We start from the raw sequence: 26101 nt of genomic DNA, 5'->3' as shown, positions 1-26101 counted from the left end.
ACCTGAGCCAAAGGCAGACACTTATCAACTGAGCCACCCACGTGCCCCCAGAGCCAAAATAATCTTGAGAAAAGAACAAAGCTTCACATTTCCTGATTACAAAGGTAAAATAATAAAAAAAAAAAGTGTGGTACTGGTAATATATCCAGAATATATTAAGAACTCCTATACTCAACAATAAAAAAGCAAAACACCCAATTAAAATATGGGTAATGGGGTGCTTCAGTAGCTCAGTCAGTTAAGCATCTGACTCTTCATTTCAGCCAGGTCATGATTTCAGGGTCCTGGGATCAAGCCCCATATTGAGCTCCATGCTCAGCAGAAGTCTGTTTCTCTCCCCTCTCTCTCTCCTTCCTTCCCACTGCATACATGCACATACTTCCTCTCTCTAAAATAAATAAATAAATAAAATCCTTTTTTTTTTTTTTTTAAAGATTTTATTTATTTATTTGTCAGACAGAGATCACATGTAGGCAGAGAGGCAGGCAGAGAAGAGAGAAAGGAGGAAGCAGGCTCCCTACTGAGCAAAGATTCCCGACGTGGGGCTTGATCCCAGGACCCCAGGATCATGACCCGAGCCAAAAAGGCAGAGCTCTGCTTTAACCCACTGAGGCACCCAGGCACCCCAATAAATAAATCTTTTTAAAAAATGGACAAAGGACTTAGACATTTTTTCTAAGATATATAAATGGCCAATAAGCTCATGGAAAAATCACTAATCATTAGGGAAATACAGATCCAAGCCATGATAAGACACCACTTCATCCCTATTAGGATGGATACTAACAATAAAAGAAAAGAACAAGATATAACAGATGTGGAGAAACTGCTACCCTTCTGTACAATTGATGGGAATGTAAAAAGGTGCAGCTGCCACAAATAAAAAGTATGTTGATTCTTCAAAAAATTAAAAATAAAATTAACCATATGATCCAGCCATTCCATTTTGGGTATATATTCAAATGAAGTGCAATAGTTTCAAGGAGATATTAGAACACCCATGTTGACAGCAGCATTACTCACAACACTTAAAAGGTGGAAACAACCAGGAAAGCCTGGGTAGTACAGCCGGTTAAGTGTCCAGCTCTTGGTTTCGGTTCAGTTGTGATCTCAGGGTAATGGGACTGAGCCCTGTTTTGGGCTCCGTGCTCAGCAGGGTCTGCTTGAGATTCTCTCTCTCTCCCTCAGCCTCTGCCTATTCATAGTGCATGCTCTCTCTAAAATAAGTAACTGTATCTTAAAAAAAAAAAAAAAAAGTTTTACTGACATACAAATGGATAAACAAAATGTGGTGGAATATTATCCAGCCTTAAAAGAGAAATTCTGAAACAAGCCACAACATTGATGATCTTGAACATTATGCTAAATGAAACAAGTCAATTATAAAATAGCAAATATTGTATGATTCCACTTAAATGAGATATCTAGAATAGCCAAATTCATAGAAACAAAAAGGAATATAATGGTGTAGAATGATGGTTGCCAGGGGCAGAGGGATGGGAAGAATTAGTTATTTTAATGGATACAGAGTTCGGTTTTCTAAGATGAAGAGTTCTACAGATGGGCGGTAGTCATAGTAGCTCAATAATGTGAATATGTACCAATGAACCATACAATTACAAATGGTTATGATGGTAAATTACATGTTACCATCTTACATTATATGCATTTTACCACAATTAAAAGAAAAATTGATCTGGCTGTATTCTGTCTGTCTTCTCCCCCTAAGAAAACAGAGAATTAAATTTTTCTCTAGAATAAACTAAAATTAAGTAGAAACTCCTACAATCTGAGACAAATTAAGAAAGATCTGAGTAAGTAGAAAAATATATATTCTTTATGAATGAGAAAGTTCAATTTGCTCTCCCCAATGGAGTCAGTGCAATACCTATAACAATACCAGCAGGTTTTATTGTAGGACTTGACAAGTTGATCCTAAAATTCATATGAAAATTAAACAGACCCAGAATAGGCAAAATCATTTTTTAAAAAGAACAAAGATAGAGGACTTATATTACCTAATTTCAAGACTTAAACAGAACAGAACAAAGAGTACAGAAGTTCAATAGGGAGAGTTATCTTTTTATTTTTTATTTCTTTAAAAGATTTTATTTATTTATTTGACAGAGACACAGCAAGAGAGGGAATACAAGCTCTTTCTGTGACAAATAAATGTCTCAGAGACAAATATTTGTCTCTCTCTGACAAACAAATAAAATCTTTGAAAAAATATATGACAATAAAAGAAAAATTCAATCAATAGAATTCATCAAAGTGCTTGGCTGGCTCAGTCAATAGAACATGTAACATTTGATCTCAGGGTTGTGCCCCACATTCAGAGTAGAGTTAGCATACATACAGACAGACATGCATAAATTGGAATTCACTGAAATTGAAAACTTATATTCATAAAAAAAAAAAAAAAAACACAACCCTAACAACAATGAAAAGGCAAGCGACAACACTGGGTGAGAGTATTTGCAAAACTATTTGACCAACAAACGCTTGTATCTGGAACATATATAGAACTCTTAAAATGCACTAAGAAGACAAACAAACCCCTAGACAAATGGCAAAGGTTCTGAATAGACAGTTGACCAAAGAAGAGATAAGGATGGTAAGTAAATATGGAATGAAAAGATGTTTGACATCATTAGCTATTAGGGAAATGTAAATTAAAACGATAATAAGATACCACTAGATAATCACTTGAATAGTTAAAATTTAAAAGTGTTAGCATTTAAAAATAACAAGGATATGGAGCAACTGGAACTCTCAAACACAGTTAATGAGAACATAAAATGGTACAACCACTTTAGAAAACTGGTAGTTTCTTTAAAAATTCTCCATTTACCATATGATGCAGCCATTGTATTCCCAATTATCTACCCAAAGAAATGAAAGCATACGCCCACAAAAAGGGCACAGATTGCTTGTATATTTTTAAAACACAATCTTTTATATTGGAAATAAAAATAAAATTGCCAGAATTTCTGGTCTTGCATATAATAAGTTCAGAAGTTGCCACTCCATCCTAACAACAAGTAAAAAGCTAAACAAACTAAAAAATCAACAACTCTCCATAAATCTGTCAGAGACGTGAGGTCCCCTGGGTAGCTCAGTCAGTTAAGCATCTGCCTGCGGCTCAGGTCATGATCTCAGGGTCCTGGGATGGAGTCCCCATATCAGGCTCCCTGCTCGAGGGGAGCCTCCTCGTCCCTCTGCCTGCCGCTCCCCCTGCTTGTGTGCATGTGCATGTACTCTCTTTCTGTTAAATAAATAAAATCTTTTAAGAAATAAATAAAAATTCCAGGAGAACCAGTCATGGGGGGACTCCCATGACAGTCTTGTGAGTTTTACCTCTGAGAGTTACCAGGTCCTAACAGTGAATATCAGAGAAAAATCCCCTCATGCTTCTGGCAGGAGGAAAGAAAAAGGAGTATTCTGAAATACGATAGGGCGTTCTGTTCTCAACAAACAAAACCTGCCTTCAAGAAAAACTATTTTACCAGAGCTTAACCTGCTGGGTTTTGTCAGAGCCTAACCTACTTGGGGAAAGGGAAAGAACAAACTCCAGCGCCACCAGCCATCCTGTCCCACCAGTGGGGGAGAAAACCTGAAAGTACTGGTGAAGTTCACAGACCAGAGACACCAAAAGATTGAGACCTAGTAAGAGATTCATACATACTCCCCTTACCCCTTCACCTCACCACAGCATTATTAAAGGCCTATTTTACTGTCATTCCTTTTATCCAGTACATCATGTCTGCTTCTCAAAAAATACCGGAAAGCATACTAAAAGGCAGAAAATGCAATTTGGAGACACTAAAAAAGCATCAAAACCAGAGTCAGTTATGGAGGGAATGTTGTAAATCTCAGACTAGATTTTTAAAACTATGTTTAATATGCTAAGATCTTTAATGAGAAAATAGACACATCAAGAAGAGATTGATAATGCAAGTAGAGAGAGATTCTAAAAAAGAATTAAAAAATAAAGACAGAAATTAAAAGCACAGTAACAGAAATGTAGAATGCCTTTCATGCACTGATTGTTAGACCGTTCAAGGATGTAGAAACAATCTCTGAGCTTACAGACATGAAAAAAGAAACCTCCAAAACTGGAAAAAAAAAAAAAAAAAAAAAAAAAGAGGGGGGGGGTGGGAGGGACCAGAACAAAATATCCAAGAACTGTGGGAAAACTACAAGAAGTATAACATATACACAATGGGATGACCAGAAGGACAAGAAAAAGAAAGGAACAGAAGCAATATTTGGAGCAATGACGGCTAAGAATGCCCCCAAATTAACATCAGACACCAAACCACAGATCCAGGAAGCTCAGAGAAAACCAAGTAGGATAAATGCCAAAAACTCCAAACGTAAGCATACCATATTTGAACTTTGGAAAAATCAAACATAAAGAAAAAGTCTTGAAAGAAGCCAGAGGGATGGGGCGCCTGGGTGGCTCAGTGGTTTGGGCTGCTGCCTTCGGCTCGGGTCATGATCTCAGGGTCCTGGGATCGAGCCCCGCATCGGGCTCCCTGCTCCGCAGGAAGCCTGCTTCCCTCTCTCTCTCTCTCTGCCTGCCTCTCTGCCTACTTGTGATCTCTGTCTGTCAAATAAATAAATAAAATCTTTAAAAAAAGAAAGAAAGAAAGAAAGAAGCCAAAGGGAAAAAACACTTTATTGAAGAGCAAGATAAGAATTAAATTCAACTTCTCAGGAGCCACGCAAGCAAGAAGATAATGGAACGAAATATTTATTTATTTATTTATTTAAAAAAAAAAAGATTTTATTTATTTCACAGAGAGAGATCACAAGTAGGCAGAGAGGCAGGCAGAGAGAGATGAAGAAGCAGACTCCCTGCTGAGCAGAGCCCCTGATGCGGGGCTTGATCCCAGGACCCTGAGATCATGACCTGAGCCGAAGGCAGAGGGTTTAACCCACTGAGCCACCCAGGCGCCCCTGGAATGAAATATTTAAAGGGCTGAGAAAGAAAAACTAACTAGAATTCTGTATTCTTCAAACTGATCTTTCAAAAGTGAAAGAGAATGTTCCTCTCAATCTTGCTGTGAACCAAAACTGCTCTGAAAAAATTAAGTCTTCAAAAAAAAAAATGGGGAGAGGAGCATGTGGTTGACTCAGTTGTTAAGCGTCCAATTCTCAGATCGGCTCTGGTCATGATCTCAGGGTCGTAAGACATAGCCCCACGTGGGGCTCCATGCTCAATGTGTAATCTGTTTAAGATTTTTTTCCCCTCCCTCCCACTCTGCTCTTCTGCCTGCTCATGTTCTCTCCCTCAGATAGATAAATAAATAAATAAATAAATAAAATACATTTTTTTAAAAAGTGGGGAGAAATAGATTTTTGTCAGACAAACAAAAATTGGGGGAATTTGTTGCAAGTACATATGCTTTTACAAGATATGTTAAAAGAAGTTCTTTAGAGAAAAGGAAAATGACACAGATTAGAAACTTAGATCTATATAAAGAGAGAGCATCAGAGAATAAATAAAAGAAGGTAAAATAAAAATGTTTATGATTGCTATTTTTAATTGATCTAAAAGATAACTGTTCAAAGTATTAATAGTAACAATATTTGATTATGTTGGCTTCTGTGTATGTTCATGCATAAGTGAAATGAATGACAGCAATGAAACAAGGGATGGTAGGAAGAAACTGGTCATATTTTGTTATTATAAGGTACTTGGTACTACTTGTGAAGCATTATGGTATTATCTGAAAGTGACTGGATTAATTATAAATATATATTGCAAACTCTAGGGCAACCACTATAAAAAACTTTTCAGATTAAAAGTAAAGTGACAGAAAAAGATATACTAACACTAATCAAAACAAAGTGGGAGTAGCTGCATTAATTTCAGACAGAGCAGACTTTAAAGCAAGAGAACTTAAAAGGAACGTTACATAATGAGAAGAGGGGCAATACTCCAGCAAGACGTAAAAATTCTTAATGTGGATGCATCTAATAATAAAGCATCAAAATACATGAGGCAAAAACTGACAGAATGGCAAGGAGGAACAGATGAATATACTATTAGAGCTGGAGACTTTAACAGCCTTCTATCAGAAATAAACAGTGTCAGCAGCAGAAATCTGTAAGGATAGATTTGAACTCAAAAGCACCACCAACCAATTGGGTATCTGTTGACGATTTCATCAAACAACAGCTTGTGTTACACATTTTACTCAAGCTCATTTGGACCATTCACCAAGACAGACCATATTCTTGGTCATAGATACACTTGAACTAATTAAAAAAAAAAAAAAGAAAGAAAGAAAGAAATCATAAAATGTCTGTTCTTTGACCACAAAGGAATTAAATTAGAAATCAGTAACAGAACTATAGCTGGAAAAATCCTCAAACAATTAGAAATTAAATAATTATAATACTTCTTTTTTTTTTTATAATTTTATTTCTTTATTTGACAGAGATCACAAGTAGGCAGAGAGAGAGGAAGGGAAGCAGGCTCCCTGATGAGCGGAGATCCCTGCTGATGGAGCCCAATGTGGGGCTCAATCCCAGGACCCCGGGACCATAACCCAAGCAGAAGGCAGAGGCTTTAACCCACTGAGCCACCCAGGTGCCCCTATAATACTTCTAAATAACACATAGGTCAAAGAAGAACCCTCAAGAGAAATCTTTAAATTGAAGCAGAAAGAATACTTCCTAACTCATTTTATGAAGCTGCATTACCCTACTATCAAAACAAAAGACACATATAAGAAAACTATAGACCAGTGTCTCTTAGGAACATAAATACAAAAATCCTCAACAAAATATTAGCAAATTGAATCCAACAATATATAATAAGAATTATATGCCATGACCAAGTGGGATTTATCCTATTATGCAAGGCAGTTTCAACACACAAAAATCAATCAATGTCCTTCATCACATCAACAGTCTAAAGAAGAACTATTACACAACTATCAGAAGATGCAGAAAAAGCATCTAACAAAATCCAATACCCATTCATGATAAAATTTCTCAGCAAAGTAGGAATAAAGATGAATTTCTTCAACTTGTGATAGAACATCTACAAAAACCCTACAACTAACATCATATTTCATGGTGACAAAGTTCAAGCTTTCCAGCTAAGATGAGGAACAAAGCAAAGATGTCTTACCACTGCTTTTCAACATTGTACTGAAAAGTCCTAGCTAATGTAGTAAGACAAGAAAAGGAAATAAAAGGTATACATATTGGGATAGTAGAAATAAAACTGTCCTTGTTCACAGATGATGTGGTCATGTAGAAAATTCAAAGGAATCAGCAAAAAAACTCCTGGAACTAATGAGCAATTATAATAAGGTTGCAGAATATAAGATTAATATATATGTCAATCACTTTTCTATATACCAGCAATGAATAAGTGGTATTTGAAATTGAAAACACTTTATCATTTACATTATCATATTCAAAAACAAAATACTTAGGTATAAATCTAACAAAATATATGTAAGATCCAGGAGAAAAACTACTAAATTCTCATAATAGATATTAAAGAACTAAATAAATGGAGAGATAATCCATGTTCATGGGTAAGATTCCATATTGTCAAGACATCAGTTCCTCCCAACTTGATCTGTAGATTCAATCCCAATCCCAATAAAAATCCCAGAAAGTTATTTCATGGATACCAAAAAACTGATTCTAAACTTTATATGTAGGGGTGTCTGGGTGGCTCAGTCATTAAGTGTCTGCCTTCAACTCAGGTCCTGATCCCAGGGTCCTGGCATCCAGCTCTGCATCAGGCTCACTGCTCAGTGGGGAGCCTGCTTCCCTCTCTCCCACTCTCCCTGCTTGTGTTCCCTCTCTTGCTGAATCTCTCTGTCAAATAAATAAATAAAACCTTTTTAAAAAAACAAACAAAACAAAACCCACAGCATGTATAACACCAAGAGTGAACCCTAATGTAAACTACTGACTTTGTTAATGAGTTGCCAAGGTAAGTTTCACTGACTTTAACAATTGTACCACTTTGGTTCAAGATGTTGATAATGAGGAAGAGAAGGGTGGGTGGGACAAGGAATATGGAGGAAATCTCTGTACTTTTTACTCCAAAGTGCTCTGAAAAATAAAGTTTATTAGTAGGAAAAATAGAATCAGCATTTTTTTAAAAAGAGTTTTATTTATTTGACAGAGAGAGGGAGAGAGAGAGTGTGCACACAAGCAGGGGGAGCAGGCAGAGGGGGAAGCAGGCTCCTGCTGAGCAAGGAACCTGACATGGGGCTCAATCCCAATATCCTGGGATTATAACGTGAGCTGAAGGCAGACACTTAACCGACTGAACCACCCAGGTGACCCTAAAATCACCATTTAATTCAGAAAACAGGATGCCCTGAAAGTTACCAAAGACCTGGGAAAACATCTGGTTCCTTAATATAGCCCAGAGTAGTGGTTAGCTTATGCATTAACACGAAGAACAATAGCACATAATAGACTTTATGTTTGAAATCCCCAAAACTCAATATACTCAGGACTTGTAAATAAAGCAGAGGCAAAATAAAAACAAGAGCTCAGAAATAAGGCCACTGTAGTGCCCAAAAAACTTTAAAAGCTTCCTGAAAAGAGGTATTCTGATTTTTTGAAAGAATATACCACTGGAACATGTACAGCAAACTAAAATAACCTGCTAAATATATTAAATAGTAATATAGCATATTATACCCCAGTTTCAATTAAGAATCTAGAAGACTCTCAAAAGGCTTTTTGCTCTTTTTAACGAGACAGCTATGCTCAAGTCTTATCTTCATGTCCAAGTGATAAAGAATATGCGTAACACACAGTTCCCTGGTAGGTTGCAAATTCAACAGATGTCACTATAGCCCCAAAAAATGTTGTTGGCCTGAAAAGTTCTTTAAAATTTGAATACATTTAAATATTCTTTAATACTTTCTTTGGTCTGGCCTCTGTCCCAACATTCTAGCTTTGCTACATCCAGTCCAATTCACTCGTGTTTGTTATTTCCTTAATCCCAACCATAACTTTGGTTTGAGGCCCCCTACCCTATATTGTTATTTGTATTACTAAACTTATACTTTGATTCTTTCATTTAAAATCTTACGAAGTTCTGCATCATATTCCAATACATTTGTATTAGAAATGAGTATTTCCCCTTCTCTTTCAATTTTCCACATTTCAGAGCTAGCACTTAATTAGTCATGCATGTATTTTCAGAATGATGACAAAAACAACTCTTGCAAAGAGATGGTGGTTTAATGCTATTCCTAATCTACATTTAACTGCATGACGATGGAATATATATCACTGATGGGCTTAAAAAGGCCTACTGAAGCTCATGATAAAGGCCTCTGATTGAGTGTGAGGAACGATTCCTTTTTCTCAAGTTAATAGTTTTGCTCAAAATTGTTACCATTTGTCAGTATTTCTGACTAGCTTCTTCATCCTCTCATTAAACACATACATGCACTCATCTGCACACTGAAAAATGTACCTCTGCTTCAAGAAGAAACGTGTTAAGATTTACATGCCTTGCATGGATAAGGCAGGGTGATGCTAGTGGATCTGAGGCTAGAATCAGAACTTTGAATGGAACAGGGAAAATTTCTTCCTTACACAGCTAATGCTACAAACATACCTGAGAGAGTATACTAAGGGAAAAGTTAATACAAAACTTTCAAATGATCAATGTCCGTGTGGTTATGCCCAAGCCATCTATTAATGATAAATTAAAAGTCTCGTTACCTGTCAGGACCTGAGTTCAGGCACTCCTGCGGAAGCTGGTGACAATACTAACCCCTGCACTCACTGTGTAGGGAGGTGCACTCCTTGCACTGGGGCTTAAGTGCTAGTGATTTCACCAACCCTTGAAGTGCAGAACAGTAAAAAAACAGTTTTCAGCCGTTTTTCTTACTGAGTTCTCATTTTTTAAATATTACAAAGATCTCAATTAGGTTTTAAAATAAGTTATTTTTGTTGAAAAGGCAGTGCCTTAGTTTAAAGAGACACACGCCAATAGGTCTTTCTGGGTCACTGCACAAACCACAAAACAGCTTCTTTTTCATCAATTAAAAATTTATACAAAGAAGCAACAACTTCATGACTTCGAACGACTTTCTGACTTTACCGTAAAGTACCAAGATTTAGTGGCTACACATATGTAACTCGGTCTTACAGGAGGCAATCATAAATATTAATAGGTACTGTACTAAAGGAGATCAGCCAAGTTAAAAAATGGTAGCTTTCCTATTGACTCAGTTATTCCCCTGTCAAACCATACCACCCTGGAAGGAGCTGGCAATCAAATTTGCAACTACTAATTTCTAAAGAACAGCATGTTGTACTCTTCCATACAGTAAAAATCAAGAAATGCTACTATGCCCAAGGATAAAATTACACTGTATGTGTATCTGGAAGGCCAAAACTGTTTGACTGAAATCTTAAAATGCCACATTAATACAATTTCCCATTCTCTTTTATACTCTCAAATTAGATGAGCTTACACATGACTCTAGGTTTTTCCCATTGCTGTAGGAGAAATGAGTTGAAAAATACCCCTTAGCTAGTTTTGAAGAAAATACTTTATGTACCTAAAAAAGAGTAATGTTTTATCTGAATCTCTCTCCAAATCCCCTTCACTTCTACAAGCTTTCATTTCTCTTCTGACCCTCTTAGAACACAAACACTGCTATTCTAACTATTAGGAGCTTGGCACCATTCAGTTATGCATACTCAAAGCATTTGAGTTCTCTGAATTCTTTCCTGACATTTTAGTAGAGGATGATAAAAACAAAATTTATAAAAACAAAAAAAAATTTAGTAGAGGAAGATAAAAACCTGAGCTGAAACCATGCCAACTGGAGGGTGCGAGTATATTTTACAATCTCTTCCTATCTATAGTGGCACCATTTTAAAACTACATCAAATTTAAATGTTCTCTACCTACAACAGAGCAAGCTTGCCTTGATATGCTTGGCTAAAATGCTGACATTTTTCTTCACAGATAAAGAAACTAAATAACCCCTCTCTCATTTACCCAAACAATTTTTTAATGTTGGCACTCATCCAAAGTCCATTTGAAGGATGTGTTCCTCTAGCTTAAAATCACAGCAATTTGATCTCATTTACAAACAACTGAACAATAAATACTTTTTGGCAATACTCTGCTCAACTGCTACTTTTGGGGGGGTCATTCTATGGACAAGATAATTTAAGAAAAATTCATGAAATAAAATAAATTCATGAAAAAAGTATTTATTTTTCCTTATATGCTTCTTTTCAGTGTAAAGGAGAGGGTTAAGAGCAATACAAAATGTGAACTAAAAGGCTAAATTTCTAACTTATTTGATATCAAATGAAAAGATTTTCTTTTCTTTCTTTCTTTCTTTTTTTTTTTTTTTTAAAGTAAGCTCTACGTGCTAAGTGGGGCTTGAACTCACAACCCTGAGATCAAGAGCTGCATGCTCTACTAGCTGAGCCAGCCAGGCACCCTGATAGCAAAAAAAAATTTTCTGACAGGAAGTCTCATAGTAATGAAGACTAACCAAAAGATCATTCTGTCAAAAGCAAAAAGCACTTCAGTTCCAGTATTAATACACTTGTGACTTCATGCCAAATATGACAATTTTTTAAAATGGAGCTTATGTGGGAATAAGATTTCAGGCCAAAACAGACTACTCAATTTAATCCCTTGTTACAATTACAAGGTCTAAAATAGTTCTCATTTTAAAGATGCTAAGTGAGTTCCCAGGCATTCTATATATTTCCTTTTAACATATTCTTACTCTGTAACTAACTTGGTCATCTAGCTTCTAAGCTCCACATTCCATCCCGCAGGACAAATATTTTTCTCTCAATTGTGAATAAGATTCATTATTGCAATTTTAATCTACTGTTCAAGAGGGAAATAAAAAATCTTTAAGAGGGCGCCTGGGTGGCTCAGTGGGTTAGGTTAAGCCGCTGCCTTCGGCTCGGGTCATGATCTCAGGGTCCTGGGATTGAGTCCCGCATCGGGCTCTCTGCTCAGCGGGGAGCCTGCTTCCTCCTCTCTCTCTCTGCCTACTTGTAATCTCTCTCTCTGTCAAATAAATAAATAAAATCTTTAAAAAAAAAAAAATCTTTAAGAAAACCAAATATGAACTAAGCCACCTTAATAAACCAATCTTTCATGTTCAAAGCACTTATTTTAAAAATATCGCTTCAGTTTTGGGTGCCTTGGTGGTGTGGTCAATTGGGCGAGTGACTCTTGGTTTCAGCTCAGGTTGTAACCTCGGGGTCATGGAATTAAGCCCTGCATCGGGCCCCACGGTCAGTGCAGTGTCTACTTGGGATTCTCTCTGCCCCTCCCACTCAAGCTCTCTCTCTCTAAAATAAATAAATTAATTTAAAAAAATAACTCTTTAGCTTTATATGCATGGTATTATATTCATTTTACATTTATGGAAATGTAATCTGCCTAGGGTTACAAAATACGTTAATGTTTGAAGTAGAATTAGAATGTGGCATCTCCTTTATCTCATAGTACAAATTATTAAAATATTTTCCACGAACATCTAAAAATGTTTCCTATTTCTAAAGTAACAAACACTGTTACCTTAATCTGAAAATGTATATGCCACCACACATACATGATACACACAGAGAGATAGCAAATTAAATGGAAAACAGCTCTTACCTTCATCTCCCTCTGGTGCATATGAAGCTGTAATAATGTCAATATCAGCACAATTCATCACAATCTGATTGGTTGCCTGCCTCACCTAAGGGAAAAAGAAAAACCAGCAGTGTCAGAAATAGCCAAGATTCATAACATGTACATCTTCATCTTGGCCTAATGTATGTCACAGGGCATTTTTTTAAGCCCAGACATCACTAAAACCTAGACTGAGTATTTATACCTAAATGGTAAAAAATAAATGAGTAGTTTTAGGTAATCTAAGGCAATTCACATTTTCTGAATTCTATTAAAAGCAACCATAAACACTTAAGTATTTTAGACTTTAAACATCTGACCAATGAGCTAAATAAAAGCATTTTTCCTACTTAAGCTTTTATTTAAAACAATGAAAACTTTCCAAATTAAAAATTAATTAGGAAACATTTCTTATATATTGCAATTAATTATGTATTTCAACCTACACATCAAACCCATCATAAGACCTTCTTTAAGGATAGAGGAAGAAAAGTGGTATCATAAATCATGTCAAAACTTCGTAAAGCACTCTTTAAATTTTCTTCTCTTATCAAAGTAACATTTTGAATATAAGACACTAATGACTCACCACCAAGATTAAATAAACTTTTTAAGATTTTGTCTTACTTACTTCAGATCCCCCCCAATAAAATATAGATATAATGAAAGCTCCATCCTCGCTTCCTCATTACATGGAGATAACCACTCTCCTAAGGCTAATGTAGCTCTTTATCATGTGTATATATAGTACTTCTGCTACATATATAAAGATCAGTAAGCAATGTTTTTAGTTTTATACAAACAGTATCACCTTTGCACCTGCTTTTTTCATTTAACATTTGTTTCTGAGATGGGAAATGTAGACAGATATAGATCTAATTCATTAATTTTAACTCCTATATAGTATTCCATTATAAAAATAAACCAATTATTTATCCATTTCCTTCCTAAAGGAAGTTAGGTTGTTTCCACTTCTTTTGTTTTTTAAAATAGTGCTATAGGGGCACCTGGGTGGCTCAGTGGGTTAAAGCCTCTGCCTTCGGCTCAGGTCAAGATCTCAGGGTCCTGGGATCCAGCCCCGCATCAGGCTCTCTGCTCAGCAGGGAGCCTGCTTTCTCCTCTTTCTCTAATGCCTCTCTGCCTACTTGTGATCTCTATCTCTGTCAAATAAATAAATAAAATCTTAAAGAAAGATAGTACTATAACAAATATCTTGGTCCATGTTTTCTTATGCATATTTTTCTTTACCAAGAATATCCCAATTATACTCTACAGTAGTTTCAATTAACACTCCCATGAGCAAAGAGTGAAGAAATAACCATGTTCCGGATGCCTGGGTGACTCAGTGGGTTAAGCCACTGCCTCCAACTCAGGGTCCTGGGATCAAGCCCTGCATTGGGCTCTCTGCCTGGTGGGGAGCCTGCTTCCCTCTCTTTCTCGCCTGCCTCTCTGCCTACTTGTGATCTCTGTCAAATAAATAAATAAAATCTTAAAAAAAAAAAAAAAGAAAGAAAAGGAAAGGAAATACGATGTTCATCATCCTCTAAAAAACTTAAAAATCGGGCGCCTGGGTGGCTCAGTGGGTCAAAGCCTCTGCCTTCGGCTCAGGTCATGATCCCAGGGTCCTGGGATCGAGCCCCACATCAGGCTCTCTGCTCGGCAGGGAGCCTACTTCCTCCTCTCTCTCTGCCTGCCTCTCTCCCTACTTGTGATCTCTGTCTGTCAAATAAATAAATAAAATCTTAAAAAAAAAAAACAAAACTTAAAAATCTTTGACAATCTGGTGGGTATTAAATGATTTTCCACCATTGCTTTAATTAGAATTTTCCTGATTAATTGTAGCACTGGTTAAGTAAGCATCTTCTCTACTTAGTTTCTTTCTCCTTTTTTTTTTTGCCATTGCTTTTTCTCTGCAAATTGTTCATTTATAACCCTTGCCGACTTTTCAATTTGGTTGTAGACTTGATTTTATATACTTGCTGCATTTAAACAGAACCTCAGATTCATTTTCAGACCATTCATTTGAATGATCTGAATGTGGCAGTTTTGAAGAAAATAATTTTTCTATCCCCTTCAGCCTCTCCCTCTCCCTCAGTCCCTCCCTGCTCACGGGCAGACACTTTCCCTATCAAATAAATAAATAAAATCTAAAAATAACAAAAGTACAGATGCCCTAAATCACAAACAAATGTCTACAGAGGCCAGCGAAACAGGTGAATAGAGTAGGCCAGGTGAAGGCTGTGGATAAAGGAAGGGGAAGTAGTCATTTCTTGGAGCTAACCAATTATGCTATATTGAAAAGCAGACTCCATATTAACAGATCTTCCAACTACAAAAGAACAAAAAACAAAACAAACCCCACAGGGGCTCCTACTTGGCTCTTTTGGTAGGGCATGTGCAACTCTTGATCTCTGGGTCTGAGTTGAGCCCCACACTGGACAGAAAGATTATTTAAAAAAAAAAAAAAGCCACAAATTCAGATTTCATATACGATCTCCCAAATTGTAACTGATGGCAACTAACACAAAATTTGCAAGAACACTGTGCAGTCCAAACAAAACCCACAGTAGGTCAATACTGCCTCGAGATCACTAACAGAACACAGAACCAGGTAAGGAAACAAGAGTAATATAATGTCTGTATGAAAAAACTATACCAAAGAGTAATCATTTTATTAATAACCAATAAATAAACACGATTAATCTCAAACTAAAATTACCTGACCTAAGTTACAGATATATATTAGTAAGCCTGTAAGAATGGCTAACACATAATGTGAAACTATTTTGGCTCATTAAAAAAAAAGTCCTTTTCAGAGACTCGCTACGTCAGTTGGTATAGCATGAGACTCTTGATCTTGGGGATATGAATTCAAGCCCCACACTGGGTGTAGAGCTTAGTTTAAAAAAATATCTTTTTTCATAAATCTTTCTGTTTCTAAACAAAAATGTCATTCGATGAACTTTAAAAAAAAATTTTAAGTGGCAGGAGCACCTGGCTGGCTCAGTCCATAGAGCATACAACTCTTTTTTTTTTTTTTTTAAAGATTTTATTTATTTATTTGACACAGAGAGATCACAAGTAGGCAGAGAGGCAGGCAGAGAGAGAGGAGGAAGCAGGCTCCCTGCTGAGCAGAGAGCCCGATGCGGGACTCGATCCCAGAACCCTGAGATCATGACCTGAGCTGAAGGCAGCGGCTTAACCCACTGAGCCACCCAGGCGCCCCGAGCATACAACTCTTGATCTTGGGGTTACATACAGACATTACTTAAAAATAAAATCTTTAATTAAAAAAATAAATCTTTAATTAAAAAATAAATTAAACTAATCTTTAAATATATAAATAAATAATTTTTGTAAGTGGTAATATTCCTTCACACCATTTACTTCATCAGGAACATTCCTAAGCAGTAACAAAACCTTTCTGTCCCAACTGGACATTTATAGCACTACATTTGAACAAATAAAGCAAAAATGATCCCTGTGCCTATTTATAAATTCACTTTTAAAAAATTCAGCAACACAGAGAAACGAAGCACTTAATGAGGCTGGGGTGGGCTGCAGGGAGGTGTCTCCAAAAAGTAAAAATGAATAAAAACCTTCCAGAATTTGAAGTTTATGCCAACAGGATAATAACAGCAGTTTAGTTACACATCTTCAACTTTATTGAGGCAAGCATATTTTCATTCAACAACATCTACAGTGAATTTAATGGTAACCAAGCAGTTAATCTGCCAATGTCAAGATAGCTGTACAACACTACATATGCCAATTGACATTCACCTCACTACTACTTAACATTCTGAGGGAAAGAGTTTGCATACTTTGGAAAGGCACAGTCTACAACATCCATTTACAAGTACATTCTAATTCCTCCTTTATTTAGGGGAAACCCACCTGTTTATACTACTGAGTTAAGCCGTTTGTTGAATAGCTAATAATTTTTTTTTTTCCCCAAGACGCTGCCATTTCTGGAAGGGTGGGAGGGAAGAACCAAAGGAATAAAAATACTTATCTTAGTAACAGAACACTACTCAAATTTTAAAAATCTCACTGTATACTCTGCCTCATCTTAACCATGTCCTTTAAACAGGATAGAAAGTGTTTGTTTTAGTACTTAGTACCTGATTCACAGTAATCAGTTAATAGATATTGTTATTAAGACACACACACACAGAGGGGCATGTGGCTACCTCAGGCGGTAAAGCATGCAACTCTTGATCTCAGGGTTGTGAGTTCAAGCCCCACACTGGGCACAGAGTTTACTTTAAAAAAAAAAAAAGGCATACATAGAGACCAAGATTAAAAGTGCTGTAATCATAAAGATGTTCTTCCAAATATCATCTAACAGCATTCACCTAACAGTTTATAAAGTGTCTATCAGAATGACAGAAAATTTAAAAGCTTTGTGCTACATTATATAGTACTTTGGATGTCAGCATACATGTACAGATTTTATTTTTTTTTTTATATTATTTATTTATTTATTTATTTGACAGAGAGTGAGATCACAAGCAGATGGAGAGGCAGGCAGAGAGAGAGAGAGAGGGAAGCAGGCTGCCTGCTGAGCAGAGAGCCCGATGTGGGACTTGATCCCAGGACCCTGAGATCATGACCTGAGCAGAAGGCAGCGGCTTAACCCACTGAGCCACCCAGGCGCCCTGAGATTTTAAATACCTACATAGATTTAAGTGCTTCAGTGCCACACTGTAACACTGCTCTTTTTTATGTTTTCCCCACAATAGCACTGACCTGATGATTCACTACATGAATTCTCACATCTAACATCACCACTAGTGATATTTTCCACTACCAAAAATACAGGTAATAATTCAAAGGAATTTCAGCATTAAGATCTTCACAGTTTGCAAGCTTAAAATAGAAGCAAAATGTTAAAGTAGGCATATATATCGTGTAGATAACAAGCTCACTTTCAACATCTCCATTTGATGCTACTAAAGAATGGAACACAGTGTTTCCTTTCCTTGTTTCAAACCCAGGGTTAAGTCCTCTAGAGCCCATACAGACTGCACTGCAACTCAACCAAACACCAAGTAATGGCTCTACTGAAGAGCCAGCTTGACCACTGGTAACAATTTTACAATGGAAGTTTCCTATGAGTTAGGAAGGCAGCAATGTGAGATTTTTTTTTTCCCCTGAATGAGTCTTTATTATGATCACTCAGAAATACATCTTACAGGTACTATATGACCCAAGAAGTTTTTCTGTGATTACCAAAGCCCTCAGATTTTAGTAAAAGAAAATCTCCAGTGTGACAACTCCAAACACCAGTCTGAAGCCTGAGACACTTTGCCTTACAAGCAATTTCATTGTTAAAATTTTGAAATAATCATTGTCTTTGTGGAATAGGGCTGTAATTTCTAGAGACAATAAGGAGCAGTTAATTAGTAAACACAAACTGAGCCAAGTTTTCTAACAAAAGAGACAGTGAAAAGAGCAAGATGCAGAAAGTCAAATGTAGCACCCCAAATGTAAAAATGTTAAACATACAGAACATTACTATTTATTGCTTATGGCTACTTACATACGCAATAAAACTACATATATATAGGCATAATACTCACCTACCTAGAGAGAAGTTACCTCTGGGAGTGGGGCTAGGAAGAGATGGAAATGGACTTTAGTGGTATCTGTGGCATTTTATTTCCCAAAAAACACCAGGCGCAGTCTGAAGCAAATGGGGGAAAACTTTAATATATGCTAAATCTTTGTGGTGGGTTACTTTTCTGTATTTCTAAAGTATTTCCTAATTTAAGTAAAATTTTAAAGTAATTACAAGTGGCCAAATAAACTAAGAGCTACATACTTAAATGATGTTCAAAACTGTATCTCCAAGATCTGGAGAATTAATCTCAGTTAACAAGAGAGCTATCAAAAGACTCAGTCCTTTGCCACTGACTCACATATAGATTAGAATAAAATCTATTTTACAATAAGAACAGGCTCATTTATGTAGCAAAGTTCAGAGAAGTTTCATAATTTACTACTCAAGATCACATTTGTCCAGATTGTATTGATGGACAATATCAATTATTCAGAACCAGGAAGTTAAAAAAAGAAAAAGAAAAAAGAGCCTGTTTAAAAGCCAAAATAAATGATACAAAGTCCATACTATAAAACTCATTTCCTTCACTCAGTAGAGAGTCCATCAAACCCACACTTAGAAATTTCTTTTAAAGGTCACACAAGCTTTTTTCTGGTTACTTAGACCTCTTCAGATCAAGCTCAGTAAGATAGAAGAGGGAATAAATTGCACAATAGGCAGCAACAAAGCACAGTAAGCAGCAAGAAGTAATCACCCAACAGTAAGAAAAACAAACAAATATGAAACTAACAAATTATAGTGCCCAGTTTGGGGTAATCTGTTGTTATAGGTACTAATGACAGATATCCAGAATGATATCCAGTATTTTTACAAAGAAAAAAAGAAACAAGACTCGATTATAAGAAACTAGAGTTTAAAAAAATAATACATTTTTGGAATATTTCCATCCAAATCAGTAAATATTTTTTAAAGTCTAAGTGCCTCAAAGGATAAGATTCATTTATCTGGAAAGTTCACTGTAAAATTCATTGCCAGATGATAGTAGATAAAGCTCAACATATAAAAGCTTCTTATATTGAGGTGTTTCATCATACATACATTTCAAGAAACAACAGAAGATCTAAACAAGTTCAATTTCTTATCACCAATCTTTAAAATTTAATTTCTTAAGACCATGTAGTGATCCAGCAAAATGTGGCACAAATTATTGATTTTACCACTTTTTAAGTAATTAAAAAAACAACCAAAATGACTGCATAGAAAATACTCAAGGGGTGCCTAGGTGGCTCAATCAGTTAAGCATGGGCTCTTGATTTCCGTTCAAGTCAACTTCTTGGGGTCAGGAGATCGACCCCATGTGGGGCTCCACGCTCAGTGCAGAATCTGCCTAAGTTTCTCTCTCGCACTCCCTCTAACCCTGCACACTTACACTACCCACTCCCCAATAAACAAATAAATCTTAAAAAAAAAGAAAATATGCAAAATTGGGGCAGAAAATTCCATAACACAGGATTGACAATAACATGCATTTAGGTGCCAAGTTTTAGCCTGCCAAATAAACTACTATATCTGTAACTCTCCTCTAAGTGCCAATTTAGTCATCACCAACATGAATATTTTGTTGGCAAAGGCCAGGGATTGTCTACTATATCCTGACTTCTGGCCTTGAAGGATGAAGTTAATTTCTTTGGCACAGGTTAAATATTTCCATAAGAGAAAGTCCAATTACTGAATAAACCACAATGCACTCATAACAAGGGAGTGTAGCCACTCACATAAACATCTTATCTATTTTTTAATTAATTATCCACAAAGCAAGAGAGTCAGAATTCAAAATAGCTACAAAAATCCATTGAGCTCAAATATCCTGATGTAAAGGGGGAGTGCATGGGAGGGGTGACAATGTCCCATTTCTCTAGGCCCATGGTAGCACTTTTGCAAAAGCTGCTGACCTAGACCACACACACTTATGTAAAAGACAACTACTTATAAAGTCAGTGCACACTGACTAATTTCTTCACCATCCCCAGGAGTCCACACCCCAGACCAGGTTAAAAATCCACTAAGTTTCTAATATGTAACCTGTACAAATACTCTGGGCTTATCATAAAATTTTGCAACTCAAGCAACCAAGCAACTTGTATACTTTGTGTAATGTGATTCCAACTGTTAGGAAACTGACCCAATACCAGTTACAAATCTAGATTTCTAGAGATACAATCCTGTCCACATTTTTAGATTTTCACAATAAGATACCTTATAATGCCACAGTTTAGTCTTACTGCTCCAATCCATGGATCTCAAAAATATGAATATATGCTTCTTTACTAATGTTAACTTTTCACCAACCTGAATTCCTTTATTCTTCCAAAGATGGCAATGTGTACAATTAAAAAGTCCAATCATTCTTTAATAAAACCTGTTAGAATTCACTCTACTGCCATCTTTCATTTGTGTTGCCCTCTAGCCTGAAAAGAATTTCTGGAAACAACTGCTTTGAAAAGCTCCTGTTACTAAAAAAGATTTATTTCCTTACACCAAATTAACAATTCCCTGTTCATGTCTAGTACATTCCCATGTGCTCCCTCAATGGCCCGAAGCAGCCTTCCACATATTTCTCATCACTTTGGAAAAACAAGGAGAAAAGGGGGAAGGAGAAGCATGTCATTGTCTCCTGCTCTGTCCTAACACTTAAATAAAACCGTCACTTCCTAATAATCACTTAAAAATCTTTATTGAGGGGCGCCTGGGTGGCTCAGTGGGTTAAGCCGCTGCCTTCGGCTCGGGTCATGATCTCAGGGTCCTGGGATCGAGTCCCACATCGGGCTCTCTGCTCAACGGGGAGCCTGCTTCCTCCTCTCTCTCTCTGCCTGCCTCTCTGCCTACTTGTGATCTCTCTCTGTCAAATAAATAAATAAAATCTTTAAAAAATAAAATAAAATAAGATAAAATAAAAAATAAATAAAAATCTTTATTGACAATTTTTTTTCCTGAAATTTTTCCCTAAATAGATATCTCTCAAAATTATGAACCGGTCACACCAGCTAATAAGGTAAAGAAATAAATGATTTTTTTTTTCACATCTTAGTCTTTTCACATAATGCGAACTCATTCATCACAGGTCCTTCTTCCCCAAGGTTTGCCAAGTCACAAGACACACTACTGTTTACAATCCCTCCCATCTCCCCCCTGCCAATATATATCAAACACTCTAGTCACTTGGCTTAAACAAATCGTCTACCAAATAACCCTCTCAAATCCTAATTTAGACTGAAGATACACTCACTCTGATTCATATTCTCAATGGAAAATTTTTAAATCACTTGACTTTCCAAGGGTTAAGTTTTGCCTTTTGATGCAGCTGGACCCTAGGGCCCTCCTGTTTTCACACAAGCACTCCATATATGACAGTATACTTTTTAATTCTACACTTTCAGACATAATTTCAATCTGAGTACTCAGCTTTCAAAGACAACTTCAAACTTTCAATTCATTCCAACACTATACATTTCTTTCATTTTCCTGCTATATCCACCCTGTCTTTAAGGTTGAGGCCTACTGGTTTTTCCTGACTACAGTAAAAAAGACATAATATATTTACCACTCTTCTCTTTAAAAACAACTACTAAATAGTTCCCATTTTTCACCAGACTTCACATAATACATCATATAACAAGGTATGTCAGAAATGTCTATTGTTTGGGACCTCTGTAGGGCATCAGTACTAACAGTCTCCGAAATCAAACAATACTTCAGATAACGTGGGGGGGGGGGAGCATGATTCACCAAAAACTGCAATGAAGAGTAATGGAATATTTTCAACAGTGGTATGCTAAAACTAGCAGCTTCTTTCAGAGAAGAGTACTGCTAAGCAACCATCGCCGTAACAATAAATCCACCTGCTTCACAGGCGGCAAAGCTAGGAAGAGGGGAGGAAAAGCAGAGATGGGGTCCTCCTTCAGCTTCTCTAGAGGTTAGGAGAGAACAAAGTCACTGCTGCACTGTCACTTGAGGGGAAGGGGGAGGGGGCGGATCATCTTGGAAACCCAGCCCCTGGGCCGGAGCAGGCGGGGAGAACTCAGCAAGGCTGCCTGGGATTAGCATTCTCCTTCTCACCCTCTCCCCCCCTTCTAGAATCTCCCCTCCTCGCTAACGCGCGGCGGCCGGAGTCCCAGATGACCGCCCCCTTCCAATGTGTCCTCCGTGGGGCGTAGGGAGAACCAGAGAAAATAACTGAGTCAGGAGGCTGAGACAAGAGCGTGGACTCCGATGACCCCTCTGGCCTCCTCCTACAGCCTCCAGCCTCGCCCAGATCACTACCAAGCCCGGAAGGGCCGGGGGTCGGGGAGGGGAAGCCCCGCACAGGTGTGCTCGCCGGGGCTGGGGGTGTGTGGGGGGGTGCCCCTCGGGCAGGGCCCGCCAGCTCCCTCGCTGCTCCCCGCAGCGCGGCCCGGGTCCCAGCCCAACAGGGCAGAGCACATCGGCCAGGGCGCCCCGCGGCAGCCCCAGAGGGGCGCGCCGGTCCCCGAGCCGGCCTCGCCAACCCCAGGCCCGCAGCGTCCAGGCCGGCCGGCCCGCCCGCCCTCCGGGCCGGGCCCCCAGCCCAGCCCGCGGCCTAACTGCTTGCCCCGCAGCTCGCCCCCGGCGCCCGAGGGTCGCCGTACCTGGGCGGCGGCCTCCAGCTTGCCCTCGAAGGTGAAGTCCAACAAGTCAGGCTTGAGGCAAAGGCTGTAGTTGATGGGGGAGACATCGGCAGGCAGCCGCTCGAAGGGCCTCTTCTCCGGCATCGCGGCGAGGCCCAGGCTGTGGAGGCGGCGGCGGCGGCGAGAAGAGCGGCTGAGGAGGAGAAGGAGGAGGGCAGGAGGCGGAGGGCCGAGGAAGAGCAGGCGGCGAGCGAGGGAGGGGGCGGCGGCTGCCAGCCACATCCACCGAGCGCGGGCGACCGCCTGAAGAGAGCGACCGGGGAGCCGGGGGGGGGGGGGGGGGGGGGGGGGGGGGAGAGACCCAGCCGGAGCGCTCGGGGCCGGGAGGGAGGCAGTGCGGGCGGGCTGGCTGCCTACGGGGAAGGGGGCGGAGGGGAGGGCAGGGGAGGAGGGCCTGCAGGGAGGGGAGGAGGCGGTGGCGGCGGCAGCTGCGTGCGCGGCCCCGCTGGGCGGGCGCGCCCCCGCTGGTGTGCGCGCGCGCGCCGGGATTGGGGGCGGAGCGGTGAGGGCGCTGCCGGCTTCGGGGGAGGGTGCGGGGTCGCGGGCGCGTGCTGGGGGCGGGAGGCGGCTCGCTGCGCTGCACCTGTCCGCGCCACTGGGGAGTGCCGACTCGTGGCGGGCGGGAAGGAGCCCAGAAGGGTTTGAGAAACAGAGGGAAGGCGTGTGAGGACCCCCTCCAACTCCCAGCAGTATTTGGAAGTTGAAGCCTGTGCAAGTGGCCCAGGGTAAAATGTTAAAATATAAATTCAGAGCGAAATCCCACATTGGATTTTTACCTCCACATCAGCAGAAAGCCCTGACTGGAGGCTCTTTGGCAGTAATTATGCCTATATTAAGTAGCAACTTCAGGAGATGGTTATGAAAAGATTTGTCAGAAAACCTTTAATAATCCAGGTTTCTTAAACCAATGCGATCTGAACCTTCGAGGTAGTGATTTCAGAAGTTAGGAAGATTTTTGTTTCCATAATTTAATGTTCAAAATAAGGTATGCTTCACCTTTTTCCCGTTACATCTTTATTTCTGCTTTTTTGAACTAAAAGACGTTTACAAATTATGGCCTCTTTAAACTAGCTGTGGTTCCATCCGTCAGTGCTGTAGATAACTCACAAGTTGGGGTTATATACATTTTAACAAAATGTGTTCTAATTATATATAAATATGTAATACATATTTATATTTATATGTATTACATATTTATATTTCTTAAAGTGTCAAGGGCAAGAGATTTATCCATAATCCCCATATTTCTTTATAGACCTTCTCATGTAGAACCTTTGAATTTCCAAAACTCAATGCTGAATGATACACGGGACCAGCACTGTACAACAGAAATATAATCAAGCCAACCAAGTAACTTTAAATTTTCTAGTACAAAATAAAAAAAAGGAAACAAGTGAAATTGATACATATTTAATGTAACATATCCAAAGTATCATTTCAATATGCAACCAAATGAAAAATAATGAGATTTTTTTCCATAGCGAGGCTCTGAAATCCAGTGTGTATTTTTTTTTTTATTCCAGTGTGTATTTTACATTCATAGCACATCTCAATTCTGACTAGCCACATTTCTGGTGCTCAGTTGCCATGTGAGACCAGTGGCTATTGTCTTGGACACTGGGCCTCCCTCCTAGTCCTCGGAATCCTGAATACCTCTTTAGGACACACTGAACAACTGCAATCATTTCAAACTAAGATGTGAGATGGGGCCTTTTGTTACATGCAGACCACTTCTAGGTCATAGAAATAAGAATTTTAATAATATGTTAATCAAATTAATATTTGAATAATAATGTATTGAGTGCTTGCTAGACACTTTTCATATTTTAATTCATTTAATCCTTTCAACAACTCTTTTAGGCAGACACCATTATTCCCATTTTACAGATGAGAAAACAAGCACACAGAGATTCAGTGACTTGCCCAGGATCATACAGCTAATAAATGGCAGAGCTGGCGTCAGGACCCAGCCCTTTTTTTCCCTCTCCCGAAAAATTTTGCAGCAGCTTCCCTATTTTTCTCTCAGTTTTGTTTTATTTCAGTCCATCTGTATCTCGGCTTCCTACAGAGTTATTCTCATTATACAAGCACCCGTAAGGTTCCCTCTTGTCTGTTAAAGCGTATTTGATTTATAACCTTTTAGGGCACTCCGTGAACTGTCCTTAGGCTTTTTTTTTTTTTTTAACCCTTTAACCTAGATTGTCACGTCTTAGAAAGCTCACCTGTTTGCCATTTGGCCCTTACAGTTTGCTCATTTTCTCTTCTCTACCGTTGTCATGTATTATTGCTGGAAAGACCTCCTTATCCTCTTGGATATCCTCCTTATCCCCTTCCTTCAAAACTCACCTTTTCCAGAAAGTCCTCATTGACTAACTCTACTCAGCTGCAATCCTTTCCTGTCAGTTCCCAAGTACTGGTTTTGGCTGATTTATTTGTACTTGTTCTGTAATTATACTTTTTTTAAAAAGATTTTATTTATTTGTTTGACAAAGAGAGAAAGCACAAGCTGGGGAAGTAGAAGGCAGAAGGAGAAGGAAAAGCTGGCTCCCTGCTGAGCAGGGAGCCCCATGTGGGGCTTGATCCCAGGACCCTGGGATCATGACCTGAGCTGGAGGGAGACACTTAACTGACTGAGCCACCCGGGTGCCCCCCTGTAATTATACTTTTAATTTGTTTTATATGGATTTCTTTTTAAGACGTACTTCTAATCCTTTATAAGTGTCAGAACAGAGCCCTGGTCCAAGTACATCTCAGTTATTGACCCAGCTAACCCATTGACCAAGAGAATATTTTACCCAGTCTGCAGCCTTTCCTTTATGTACGAGGTGTGTGTCCCACAGAGAAATTATGTGAACCTAAGACTAGGGGTAACCTTTTTTTTTTTTTTTTAAATAAATTCCAGAAATGGTTTAAAAAACAAAAGGAAAACCTAAAGGCAGCTGCCTGATTCAGTCAGTAGAGCATGCAACTCTCAACCTTAGGGTTGTGAGTTCAAGCCCTGCATTGGTCAAGGAGCCTACTTTAAAAAAAAAAAAAATTGACAATCACAAAGGCCATAGACTTCATAACAGCAGTAGATGTCCCCCTGCTGAGGAAAAAAGGAACTTACTTGGCCCTATCCCTAGTCCCATGACCCAGGACTTTCCAATGAAG

General features: G+C 38.6%; 1 protein-coding gene across 1 annotated transcript in view; it reads right to left on the bottom strand.

Annotated features, from left to right (window-relative positions):
* NPEPPS (aminopeptidase puromycin sensitive) overlaps positions 1 to 23360 on the bottom strand; it is an 81380-nt gene extending 58020 nt beyond the window's left edge. Inside the window, exons 1-2 of the mRNA XM_059378783.1 lie at positions 22910 to 23360; positions 12662 to 12746 (exon numbers count right to left, since the gene is read on the bottom strand). Of these exons, the coding sequence (XP_059234766.1) occupies positions 12662 to 12746; positions 22910 to 23170 (346 nt within the window). The 5' untranslated portion in view covers positions 23171 to 23360. The remainder of the gene's footprint in view (positions 1 to 12661; positions 12747 to 22909) is intronic.
* Positions 23361 to 26101: the final 2741 nt, after the last annotated feature.

This window comes from Mustela nigripes, chromosome 16 (assembly GCF_022355385.1).
Source record: "Mustela nigripes isolate SB6536 chromosome 16, MUSNIG.SB6536, whole genome shotgun sequence".
In the NCBI taxonomy this organism is placed as follows: domain Eukaryota; kingdom Metazoa; phylum Chordata; class Mammalia; order Carnivora; family Mustelidae; genus Mustela; species Mustela nigripes.
Note: the sequence above shows the minus strand (reverse complement) of the source record. Positions and strands in the feature narration are given on the sequence as shown.